The sequence below is a fragment of the Pleurodeles waltl genome, chromosome 3_1, assembly GCF_031143425.1.
Source record: "Pleurodeles waltl isolate 20211129_DDA chromosome 3_1, aPleWal1.hap1.20221129, whole genome shotgun sequence".
In the NCBI taxonomy this organism is placed as follows: domain Eukaryota; kingdom Metazoa; phylum Chordata; class Amphibia; order Caudata; family Salamandridae; genus Pleurodeles; species Pleurodeles waltl.
The window spans coordinates 1,264,001,232-1,264,013,518 of NC_090440.1; the positions used below are offsets into that span (position 1 = coordinate 1,264,001,232).

Here is a 12,287-nt window from a genome sequence, read left to right on the forward strand (position 1 = left end):
CAAAGTTACTATTCTCACTCTATTCTGAGCAACAGTAAGGAAAGCCCTAGAATTTGGAGAGGTGAGGTTTACTATACCCTCTCCAACATAAGTAACAGTACAGAAAGCCCTAAAATTGGGAGGTGTGACATTTACTATTTTCACTTCTTCCTAGGGAAAAATAGGAAATGCATTGAACTTTGTGGGCGGTTTGCCAGATTTACTATTCCCACTCTGACCAAAACAACAGTTGCAATAGTATTAAAAATATATATTATTAACTGTTATAGCGTATATTTAAAAAATCACAATAAAATATTTATAAAAACATCTAAACAAATGTAAAAAATAAATTTCTGTTTTTTAAAAACTATTACATAAACAAACAAAAACTCTACTACATTACCTAATAAATGTAAGAAAGCTACTTATTAAAAAATATAAAGTTAAACATTATTTACAAGTAAAAACAATAAAAGATACAATAAAAACACTTTTCACCTACTTCCCTGCAGTCCCAACAACCCACAAAAATGTATACTTTTATAAAAAAGTCTAATCAAAACAAAAACAATTAACAATTACATATTTTAAAAAACAGCACAATAAAAATAAAATACATGAATATAATCAATTAAATAATTGACATACATTTATGTATTTTTGTTTTGATGAACACATTTTTATTAAGTTTGAGGAGAAACATCAGTAGCACAGAGATCTTCAAGGAACAATACAGCGGTACAGTTAAGCAAGCGTAGCACCTACTCCACCAGTAAAGATCAAGCAAACAGCATAAAGCTATACAATTTACTAGCCTCAGGGCCCAAAGGTATTCAAGGATTCTGCCCCAACCATTTCCCCCACACCTGCTAGTGCTTACAAGGACATCCCTGGGCTTCAAAAACAAGCTGTTCTTGTCTTGCTGACCAGTCCACTCCTTGGCACCATTAGGAGAGGGTGGGGAGTGCAAGCGATCTCCAGCCGGTCACAATATCTTGTTTGCTACTACCAAGGCTGTACCCAGGAAGGTGTGATCAGCTCGGGTGTACCAAACCCTATCCAGCACATCCAAAAGAATCACCAAAGGGGACAATGGGATCTCCCACCCTTGTATCTCATTGAGCTCATTCGTTATCACCGACCAGTACCTCTGAATCTGGGGACAGGTCCGGGTCATGTGATAGAAGTCAGTTGGAGTTTTTGCACATCTAGGGCATGCCGGGTTTGGCAGGAGCCCTGCACGATGTACCCTAGCCGGTGAGTGATACACTACATATAGGTAGTATGTCTGTATCAATCGCAAGCTGGGGATCTTAGTGGTAATCTTGGGTGCCATCAAGGCATCACGCCAATCAGCATCCTCAATTGGGCCTAGCCATTGTTCCCATCGGCCTCTAATAGGGGTCAGATGCCCTGGGCTGTTGATTATCAGTGTTTTGTATATTTGGGATATCCCACCTTTCCCTAGTTCTGCGGTAAGAAGTTTAGCTTCATTCGGGCTATACTCCAGCAACATGTCCACATGCATAAGGTGCATGTGGAGGGTATGACGGAGTTGCAGATATTTATAGAACTGGGTGTGTGATAGTTGGTGGTCTGTGCGGAGATCCTGAAAGGACAGCATGTGTGATACAACTTACACATCTCCAAGATGGGATATACCCACCAGATCCCATTTATCAAGCCCTTGCAGTATAGCCACTTCATGCAACCATGCACCATGCTAGAGGGGTGTAAGTTGACTAAGGGTGTGAGCCTAGTGTGTGTGCCTTAAGGCTGCCCTCTAGGCCAGAAAGACCATCCAGGTCACCAAAACCATGTTACTAGAAAGCAGGCAGCCGAAGATTAGGTCTAGAATGTGGGGAAATAACAGTTGGGTGAGGTTGAGCCAGTAGGCCAGATCGAACCACCCCCAGTTGGGAGGCCAAGAAGTAATGATGGAGGTTGAATATGCCCAAACACCGCCATAACGGCCTCATTGACAACACTGGAGTGCTATGCGGTACCAAGCCGTGTGCCAAAGGAATGCTGATGCTGATCTGCCTAGGGCCAAGAACCAGGTATGTGGCAGAGGGATTGGAATGTTCTCAAACACATATAAGAATCGTGACAGGACCATAATTTCATACAAAGCTACACAACCAAAGCCATTGAGGGAGAGGGTCTGCCACCATGCTAAATCCATGTTCGCTTTCTGCATCAGACGCATGAAGTTCAACAGCCAAGTGAGGTCAGGGAGAAGGGACACCCAGATACATAAAGCTTAGATGACGAATGGGTACAGTCTTGCGATGGGGATAACGGCACTAGAATCAACTTGGGTTCATATGGAGGTCAGAAGCAACCTCAAAACAGTGAAGGAGGGGAAGACATCTGGGGCCACTGATAGACAGATTTGTCAGATATAAGAGTTCATCAGCAGCATAGAGGACTATGTGATCTTCAGGTCCCCCGTCCCATCTCTATCCACATAATTGAGGTTCCCCTCTAATCACCTGTGCCAGCAGCTAATTGCCAGAGCAAAAAGGAGAAGGCACAGCCCTGTAGGGTGCCTCAACAGATGGTGAATGAGTGTGAGAAAGTGCCTTTAATCTGGACGAGGCCTGTAGGATTAGTGTAAAAAAGCATGAACCAGTCTGCAGAAGTGCAGCCCCGTACCCACCCTTCATAACGTCAACAGCAGATATCCTCAGTCTGCGGTATCAAACGCCTTCTCAAAATCAATACACAGCAGCGCTAGATAGGAAGGCAAGTAGTGGCGGTATGCTAGCGCCACATGGAGGCAAGGAGTGCCTCTTTCCAAGGTTGGGCATGAATCCACACTGGTCGTGGTAAATTAAGGTACGAAGCACTATTTTGAGCCGGGCAGCCAAGATCGTTGCATAGATCTTCACATCTCCATTGATGAGAGGGATTGGACGGTAGTCGGAGCATGACTAAGAGGGAGGGTGAGTTTTTGGGATAACCACTATGGTGGTCAAATCAATGTTGGATGGGAAGGTGCCCAAGTGGTCAACCTCTCCATAGAGGCCCAGGAGCTGATGGAGCAGAATCTCCCGAAGTGTTATGCAGTTTTCAGTCGGAAAGCCATCCAGGCCGGGGATGTTCCCAGCATCCATGGCAGAGATCGCTGATGCTATTTCTACTAGTGTGATAGGTTCATCAAGTTCCTGGGTCCCCACAGCGGACAGTCGACAGACAGGTACATCTTTGAGATATTGAGCAGAGCAGGTGTGCTCAGCTAGCTGGGAAGGCGCATACAATGTTTGGTAGTAATGATGATGGGTCCGCCCTTGGCCTGACTTCAGCTTGTTGCAGCCTGCGAGCATCCCGGATTGTGTGAAGGATGTTAGTGTAATCAAGCACAAGGGGGCTCCTCCCTGGCTCTCAGGCAGTGTGCCTCCCGGTGCTGTGTTGTGTGGGGCTTGAAGTCCCAAAAACAGTATCTCTTCTGTTCTGCACTGCGGGGAGGATGTTGGCACTATCATCCTGGTGCTGTATTGGGGGCTTGAAATCCCCAAAACAGTGTCTCTGCTGTCCTGCGCTGTGGAAAGAATGTTGGCACTATCAAGCACAAGGGGAATCCTCCCCTGAACCGTCAGGCAGTATGCCTCTTGGGGCTGTGCTGTACGGGGCATGAAGTCCCCAAACAACATTTTTGCTGTCCTGGAAATATGAGATCTTATAAAGGAAATAATAATTGAAGAACAGTTGGGGGGGAGAGGATTTATCCAGGGATTGTTGTGATCATGACACTGTTTGTGATTATTCCCACTGCCGACCCCATATCTTGGTATAGTTTCTTAGTATTTCTCTTGCTTTACACTTCAGTTCCTCCATTTTGGCACAGAGGTCCATGCCTCTGGTGCACTCATTAGTGAGACAGTATGTTCTGCAAGCCAGTGCCCAGCTAGGCCTTTCTTGGAGATAAAGAAGCCAATAGCGATAAAAGTTAAAATATGGCATAATTCACCTTAGCCTTCTATAATGCCCAATAATATCATCTTCAGTTCCAAGTTTATTTTAGTACGCACCACCGTACCCAAACGTCACTTTATTTCACCAGTATTTGATCACTAGTGGGCAAAAACACAGCATGTGGAAGTACGTATCTAGAGACAGCCAACACCTTGAACAACTTGAGTTGCAAGCCCTTCCCATCTTGCAAAGTCTAGTAGGGTTCAGTGATATATGTGAAGAAATTTAATTTGGATGAGGTGGAGTTTGGGGAGATGAATATAACCCTTGTGACCATCTCGGCTTTAATTAATTCCTCATTTTCTAGCTTTCCTTAGTCCAGTTCCCAAACCTCTCTCAGCTGTAGAAATATGTCTGGTGTATGTATTACCAGTGACTTGTACAGTTGCAATAAATCTTTTTCTCAGGATGGCTGTGGCACTTTTCCTTCTAAACTCAGAAACAGTCCTTAACATATTACCATAGCTTTCTAGCGCTTGTTTAAGTTGTAAATATCTATTTAAACAAAATAGAAAGATTTAACTGGAAGTTGGAGGTTAGGTCTTCAAAGGATTTAATATGGTTGAAGATCCAAATGTCACCAAGGGAAGATATCCTAATCAGGTTCTACTGACAGAACCCTGTCAGCTTTACAGTCTGGTCAAGCAATAGACCACACCACAATGGGTTCACTGCTGTTGCTGCAGCAAACCATTTCATATTTGTCAGGGCTGCATGCTGCAGTTCACTAGTGATTGCTGACAGTGTATGTGGGACTGCTCTCCTGAAGTAGGGAATGCAGCCCATGATATTCTAACAAGTCCAGTTAAAATCTAACTGGTGGGACCCATATGTCTCGAAACAACCAATCATTAATGGTAACTAGCTGAGAGGCCCACTCATACAACTTGACATCTGCCCATCCTAATCCTCCCATCATATAAAATGACATCCTTGGGGAATTGTTGAGTCATGATTGCAATTCTGTGAAGAAAGTAATTGGTTTTAGTAGATAAGGGTAAACTTGCAAAATGTATAGGAGGCATGATAGGGAACCATTTTGAATAAAGGACCATGTCCTATTACAGAAAGGGTCAAGAGGCACAGGATTTTAAATGATGCATTAGTCTCTTGAGCAGCTATGTTGAGCTCCCAGCTTTGGTGATGATACTGCACTCTTTCGATCCCCAGGTACCACAATTGATCACCATCCACATGCAGATTAGAGTTGGAGATACCAGGTGACGAGCCTCTGTTATGTGGTAAGAAGGTGGGTTTCTGCCTGGTTACATTAACCACCAGAGACTTTGCCATACATGTGCAAAATCTCAATGAGTCAAGGGATGGATTTAACAGTGGTTAACATATAAAGCATGTCCTCCACACATAGCAACATCCTATCTTCATAGCAATTACTCAATTGTATGCTGTCCACTAGATGGGGCTCTACAGATGCACTTTGCCAGGGATTCCACTACAAGCGGTTAGGGATAGGACAGCCATGGTGAGACCTAAATTTCATTTCTGGCAAGTGAATGGTCACTGCACAGAGTCAGAGGCTTTCTCAATGTTTACTAATAGTAGATGCACTGTGTTCATGAATATTGTCCCTTTGAGCAAAAATAGTGTGGAGCCTTTTCACAAGTCCAGTTGTGAAATTTTGGAAATAATTTTTGACTCAGTTTGTATCAGTGATGTTGGGAGATAAGAGCAACAGAGACTGGGGGATAATTAGGTTTAGTTATAACTGTAATAGCCACGCCACAAAGATCATGGGTAAGGATATGCATAATGTAGGCTTAGTTCTATATTTTCCTTTGAAGTAGAATGAGTAACAATGACTATTTTTAAATAGTTCAAGTGGGAAGACAGTAAGATCAGTAGAGTTAAGGTATGGGTTGGCCGATTTTGTGCAAAATAATTTTTTAGTTCTCCTGTGGGAGGAGTTTTGCCAAGACATGCAGCCTTATAAAAATCAGAAAAGGCATTTGTAATATTAGTCATACATGTGCACCTTCCCCAAAATTTGGTATCTGGATACTTGTTTCCTACAGGAGAGTCAATATAATAATTTGCCTACTTTATCGCCCAATTAATTGATTCTACTCTGAGAGTGCAACTATTCAAAACAAGACAGGGCTTAAGCAGAAGGATCTGTAATCCCCTGGATCCCCGAATGAGAGCAGAATGATAAACCCTGCTGTAACCATATTGACCAAGAAATTTTCAGTTAGTGCCCAACAGTTATGATTCCTTGAGTATCAAAATAGATTGTGAGTGATATTTGACATAGGCCATGAATTCCATGCTTTATATTTTGTCAAAGATTCATTGATATTCCTGGATAGTACCCAGTATACACTAGAGAGTCGGCTTGTGGACCATGGGCTTTCATTAAAATCTGTCAATATGTTGTCATTGAAGATGCTCTTGTCTGTCACTCTTGAAAACAAAACAGATTATAAAAAGCACTAACCCTCCAACATTCCCCTACCCTATACTTCTCACTCAGAAGAATTAATTGCCCTGAACTTGCAAAATCATAAAGATAATGAAGAAACTGGAATTCATGAACCACTAAAGTTGCATAGAAAGTAACTGCTAAGCTGGCACCACTCTGTATTTATGTCCCATCCCAAGAACAAGATCACCTATTATAGTCCGTAAAAAGCAAACCACCAAGACCCTCCCCCATCTGGGCAGCAGCAAACATTCAGTGGGCAGACCCGCTAAAACCTTTTTGCCTGCAACAGACATCAGGTGTGACGAAGAGAAACATCTTGACATAGCCAACTAGATGATGATAATGAGGAACCTTGGTGCCCACACCTCAGAACCAGAAAGTGAATTTCAAAGTTCAGAAGTGTGAGTTGTTTTTGAGGTTATCTGGGAGGCCCAACCAGGAGTCACCCAGACCACTTCTCCCTCCGATGACACTAAAGACCACAGGTGGCACTCTTCAATCCATGACTACACCTGACACAGGATCTACAAAAAAAAAGTCTCATTGTTGATCAGGAGATTCAATTTTGCTGGAAACACATGATTGTACTAAGCCCCATCACATACATCCTTTTCTTCACCTGATCAAAAGTGCTCCTCTGTTTTTGGACTTGTATGGCGTAGTCAATGATTACCAGCATCTTTTGAGAGTCAAATAGCATTTCTGATGATGTTCTCACTGCTCACATGATTGAATCTCTGTCACTTTAAATGAGGAATGAGGCAAACATTGTTCAAGGTGGGGAACTGGGGAGTGGACGAGGGTAAGGGTGCAGTGGGCCTTCTCAATCAAGAAACTGGAGGAAAGTTGGTTGCCTGAAAGTTGTGTCCTCAGCCACAGTACAATACTTGAATTGTTGCACTGTGATCTTTCTTATGCATCTTCCACATTACAGTACAGCTCATTATTTGTGTTCAAATGTAAAAGAGCTACTCAACTTGAGTGACATAGGAATCAATAACGAGTGTTTGTTATCTGCTTCACTTCAGTATCCAACATTGGGGAAGGAGAGGGAGTGATTGTGCCCCTTCCAGTCAATTGACAAGGTAAGAAGAGACCTGCCAGGAGTTTCAGGTGGCCTGAGCAGTCTCAGGACAGGCATCACAATGGGGAAGAACCAATGATGTTGTGCTCACAGAATGTAGGGGCAACATATGTTGCCTTTGAGGAACTAGACAGTGGTGTTTTGATGTCTCACTTGTGATCCACAGTACACTTGATACAAGGGAATATCATGCAGGGCACTGCCCTGAGCTACCTCCTCTTGGAGTCAGAATTTGATGTGGGTAATTTAGGGGTGGACAACACACAGTGACCTCCACCTTCAGTCCCTGGTAAACTCTGTATTGGGGGAGCCCATCACCATACAAAGCCACAGGCATATGTCAGTGAATGCAAGTAGGGACAGGAGAAACAGGAGTAGGTGAAGCCCAATTCTGCATGCCTGACATAATTAATTGCAGCGTGATGCAGCTACAGTCAGGATTTGGGTGCTAGTGCTCTGATCACAGTGGCAGGCCAGGTTGGTCAAAGTCTGGTGGATGCCATTGGCATCTATATTGTTGAAGACCGTCACTCCACAGGACTGTTGATCACATAGGGATCTCCAAATCAGGCTGCAAACTAGCTCATTGTCAATAGAAGGGGGAGGGGCAAGAGCAGGAGCACTCACCTCACAGCCTTAACCAATGGTTGCAATCTGGATGATGGAGTTTGCTGTCAAAAGCACACCAGACCACTGAGCCAAGCTGCCCTCCAAGATCTCCTCAGCTAGGGAAAGCTCTTGTGGCCCATTTCAAGTCACCAACCGGGTGTTCAGCAGTCCCAGGTGAGGTATGATGATGGGTGGTCCCATGCATCTGGCAGAGAAATCAACCATGAGGCATCGGGCCTTTGTGCCCCCAGCAGCACCTCAGGAGCTGTCCCCCTATCAGACAAGGCAACTTGTCACCTGGGAGTTCCTCTATTTGCCAATGTTGGAAAGGGGAGCTAAGATAAGCTCCACCACATTCACTGCAGTAAACATATATTAGATGGCAGCAAATTGCATCTGCCATTTTCTGCAGTGAAGCTACACCACATACTAATTACAAATAATTAACTATGTTAAACAAATAATGAAATAAAAACTGTAATTTTTAGTATAATTAACCAAAGCAAAAAGAAATAGTAATTTTAAAAATATAAATGAAATACTTAAATAATCTAATAAAGCAATTAAAGTTTACAAATTGTAAATTGTAATAAACTTATAAAAAATTAAACAGCATATTTGAATATTGCCCCACCCTAATCGCCTAAAAACCCAGAAAACCTTTCAATAATAAAAAAAAAACTTTTTAAACCATCACCAACATAATAAAACCACTACTCAGAAAAATGACAACCAAAATTAAAATATTAATAATTTAAAACGCACAAATTTATAAAACATTACAAAATATTACAACATTTGTATTATATACATCTTGTTTAAAAAATGATCTTGAAGACTTAAAAAAACTATGGCCTTGATTTATACTATTTTGTGCTGCATTTACGTCGTTTTTTCATGCGAAAGTGGCGCAAACTTACAAAATACAATTGTATTTTGTAAGTCTGCGTCACTTCTGCATCAAAAATGGCGCAAATGCGGCACAAAAAAATTGTAAATCAGGGTCTATAGTCATACCGGCATTGTTCTGTATCACAATATTCGTGCCACTGGGGTATTTTTGGGGATTATATCTGTGTCTGACAACATCTTTGACACTTATTAACATTGTCCACCAAAAAAATAACAATGTGCTTTTATAGACTTCCACGCCATTGACAGCTTTGGTGAGCAAAAATCTTGAACGATTTCCCCACATTAAAAATAGCAGGGGACATCACTGCATTCTTTCAGTAGAACATTTTTTAACGTTAATAAAAATTTAAAAAGGAGTTAAGCTTTCCAAAAATATCAATTTCGGACATCCAGTTCATAATAAGGATTTTCTAAGTGTCACCAAGAAGAAACACAATACGGTACATATGCTGAACTGAATGAGTAACATCATGAGAAAGACTCATCAATAAGAGCTTTTAACCAGTTCGTTGAATACCAAAACTGTATCAAGAAGAAAACTTATCTCTGCACTAGTGATCAAGGGGAAGTAACAACTTAAAGGGATAATCATGAATGACGTGAGAGCTTCCTTTGGCCTCTGAAGGGCTGAGCTTCTGAAAGGCTTCTCACATCAACACATCATCTCCTGCTGGTGAAAATAATATTATTTCCTTATGCTGTTGATCAACATCTGGCTAAAAGCAAGATAACTCCTTAGGCATTCCTTCTTTTTATTCTTATCATTCCTTATCAGAGCATATGCACCATTAAGGGCACATTAACAGGTTGTGCATAGTGTGTGTACTCACAGTTGTGGCATGTCGTTCCACTGTAACCCGTTCCGGTGCAGTCACATTCAAACGTGCTCCAGGACTGATAGCATTCAGCTCCATGCTCACAATAATTTGGTGAACACCTGTTTGGAGAAAATATGATTCTTGTACTTATTCTTGCATTTTATAAAAACAGATAAAGAAGGTCATAGATGATTTATGCTTGTGAACAAACTGTGTCGAAGACAAACATGCCCTTCCCTCTAGAGGTCATTTGTCTGGAACCAGGACCTGGTCATCTCCATGCCCAAAGTAAATCAGGCGTGTACCAGGTTACACTTTTTTCCTCAGCAACTTTGTGCCATTTTTGTAAACTTTCTATTCTCAGTGGACACCAGAAAAATTGTGAAGGGTTTAAAAACAAAAATACCCACAGACAAACTGTTCAGAAACGATCACATTCAGCAAAAATGTCATGCAGAAAGGTTTTTGTGAAAAAAAATCTTACCAAATGATTGTTTTTCTGGAATACCTCTCCTGCAAACAAAGCTCGGTGAAGTTACGAGACTGCTTACATTTTACAAGTTGATAAAAATTCAGTGTTCACCAAAAACACCCAGTTTGAAGGAACACGTTTTAAAACATTGCTGCCCGCTGTGGCTAAAGTTTATTTTGTCACGCTTACTCGAAGTGCTTCCATACGACTGCCAACTGTTACCTTTGTGATAGTAGCAGAGTTTGAGTGGTGCTGAATATTTTCTTCTCGCCAACATCGAGAGACCATGCAAAATAAAAAGGTAGTGTGGAGGATTGTGCGCTAATAAGGCATATTTTCAATATGCATTTTGGTAATCCGCAGGGAGTTTGGTCCCTTTAGTTGCATAAAAAACACCACACAGTAAATGTGCGAAAAATACACAGCCAGTCAATGCAAATTCTTAAAGTTATTTTAAAAAAAACTCGTAAACGAACATATTTAAAAGATGAATTATCAATTAAATACGACAGCATTTGCATGGAAGAGTGAACACCAATGGCACAACTTCATTTTAAAAAATATAAATGAAAATAAATATAATTAGATGTATACAAGGAAATATCCAGGATACCGTTAACAAATCAATTCCATGTTTTTTCGTAATAGCAATACAACGTTGAAAATGTACTTTCATAATTGGTTAATGCACCTGACATCTATGGTTCTGGTTGAAATACTTTATTAACGTCAGTGACAAACACGATTTGCATATGAACTTTTGTAATTAGTTTTCGGCTTCTTTCTGAAATGAAATTATTTCTTAAATAACTGAAATGTTATATGGTTTTGTGTTTCATTCATGTTTGTGTTCCTTACCTTCCTTTAGTATCTTGTTAAGTACGTTGTGCCATATTCAAGAGCTGCTTGCGCCACCAGGGTGTCATTTGTTTGACGCACACACAGTGCAGGCTCTGGGCCCGCATCTACAAGGCCATGCATAGCCACTTTATGTGTCCTTTCATGGCCTTATGGATATGGAGTTAGGCAACGAGGAGCAAGTCGCTGTGTTGCCTTTGCATCAAAGAGGCTACCAATGTGTGTTGTGGTGGGTGTTCCCATGCATCACCGATAGATTTTGACGCATTCCCAGATGAATAAGTTACTTACCTTCAGTAACGCCTTTTCTGGTGGATACATTAACTACCTGTGGATTCCTCGCCTAAAGAATTTTTCCCCACGCGCCAGCTTCAACGAAAATTTTCTTCTAGCTCTGCACGTCGACGATTACGTCACAGTTGCTCGACTCCACGTGACGCCGTATGACGTCATCCAGGCAATAAGAAGCCCTCGTCGACGTGCAGACGTCAGTTATCGCCATTTTTTACATGCCTTTGAGGCGAACAGGTGAACATTGACCTTGAAGAGAAATAATCGCATCAAGTAAAGTGAAACCGCAACATTTATTAGAAAATAAACTAACGGCAACAACACCTTCATATGGAAACAAATATACTAGTCAAGTTCAATCATGTTTCCTTGAATTACATAAATTAGAGAAATAAATACATATATACAGCCATCACTATAAACACGATCCAATTATATACAAATATACAAGATAACGGTGCTCACCCACGGATTTCGTGGTAAGACCAGCCAGGCAACGGGGAGGCGGGTGGGACCATGAGGAATCCACAGGTAGTTAATGTATCCACCAGAAAAGGCGTTACCGAAGGTAAGTAACTTATTCTTCTGATGGATACACCTACCTGTGGATTCCTCACCTAAAGAATAGAGTCCCAAAGCAGTACTACCTCCGGAGGTGGGTTTCTGAATGGTCAAACCAAGAAATCCTGCAGCACTGAGCATGCAAAATGGCCATCCCTCCTGACCTCAGAGTCCAAACAATAATGTTTGACAAAAGAATGGAAGGATGCCCAAGTTGCCGCCCTGCATATGTCAACCACAGGAACACCCCTAGCCAAGGCCGATGAAGCAGCCTTA

At 41.7% G+C, this 12,287-nt stretch overlaps 1 protein-coding gene across 2 annotated transcripts in view; it reads right to left on the bottom strand.

Annotated features, from left to right (window-relative positions):
* LOC138285083 (contactin-associated protein-like 5) overlaps positions 1–12,287 on the bottom strand; it is a 1,227,365-nt gene that overhangs the window by 448,363 nt on the left and 766,715 nt on the right. For both annotated transcript variants that reach the window (XM_069224601.1, XM_069224602.1), the window contains exon 11: positions 9,842–9,948. In XM_069224601.1, coding sequence (XP_069080702.1) covers positions 9,842–9,948 — 107 coding nt within the window. The remainder of the gene's footprint in view (positions 1–9,841; positions 9,949–12,287) is intronic.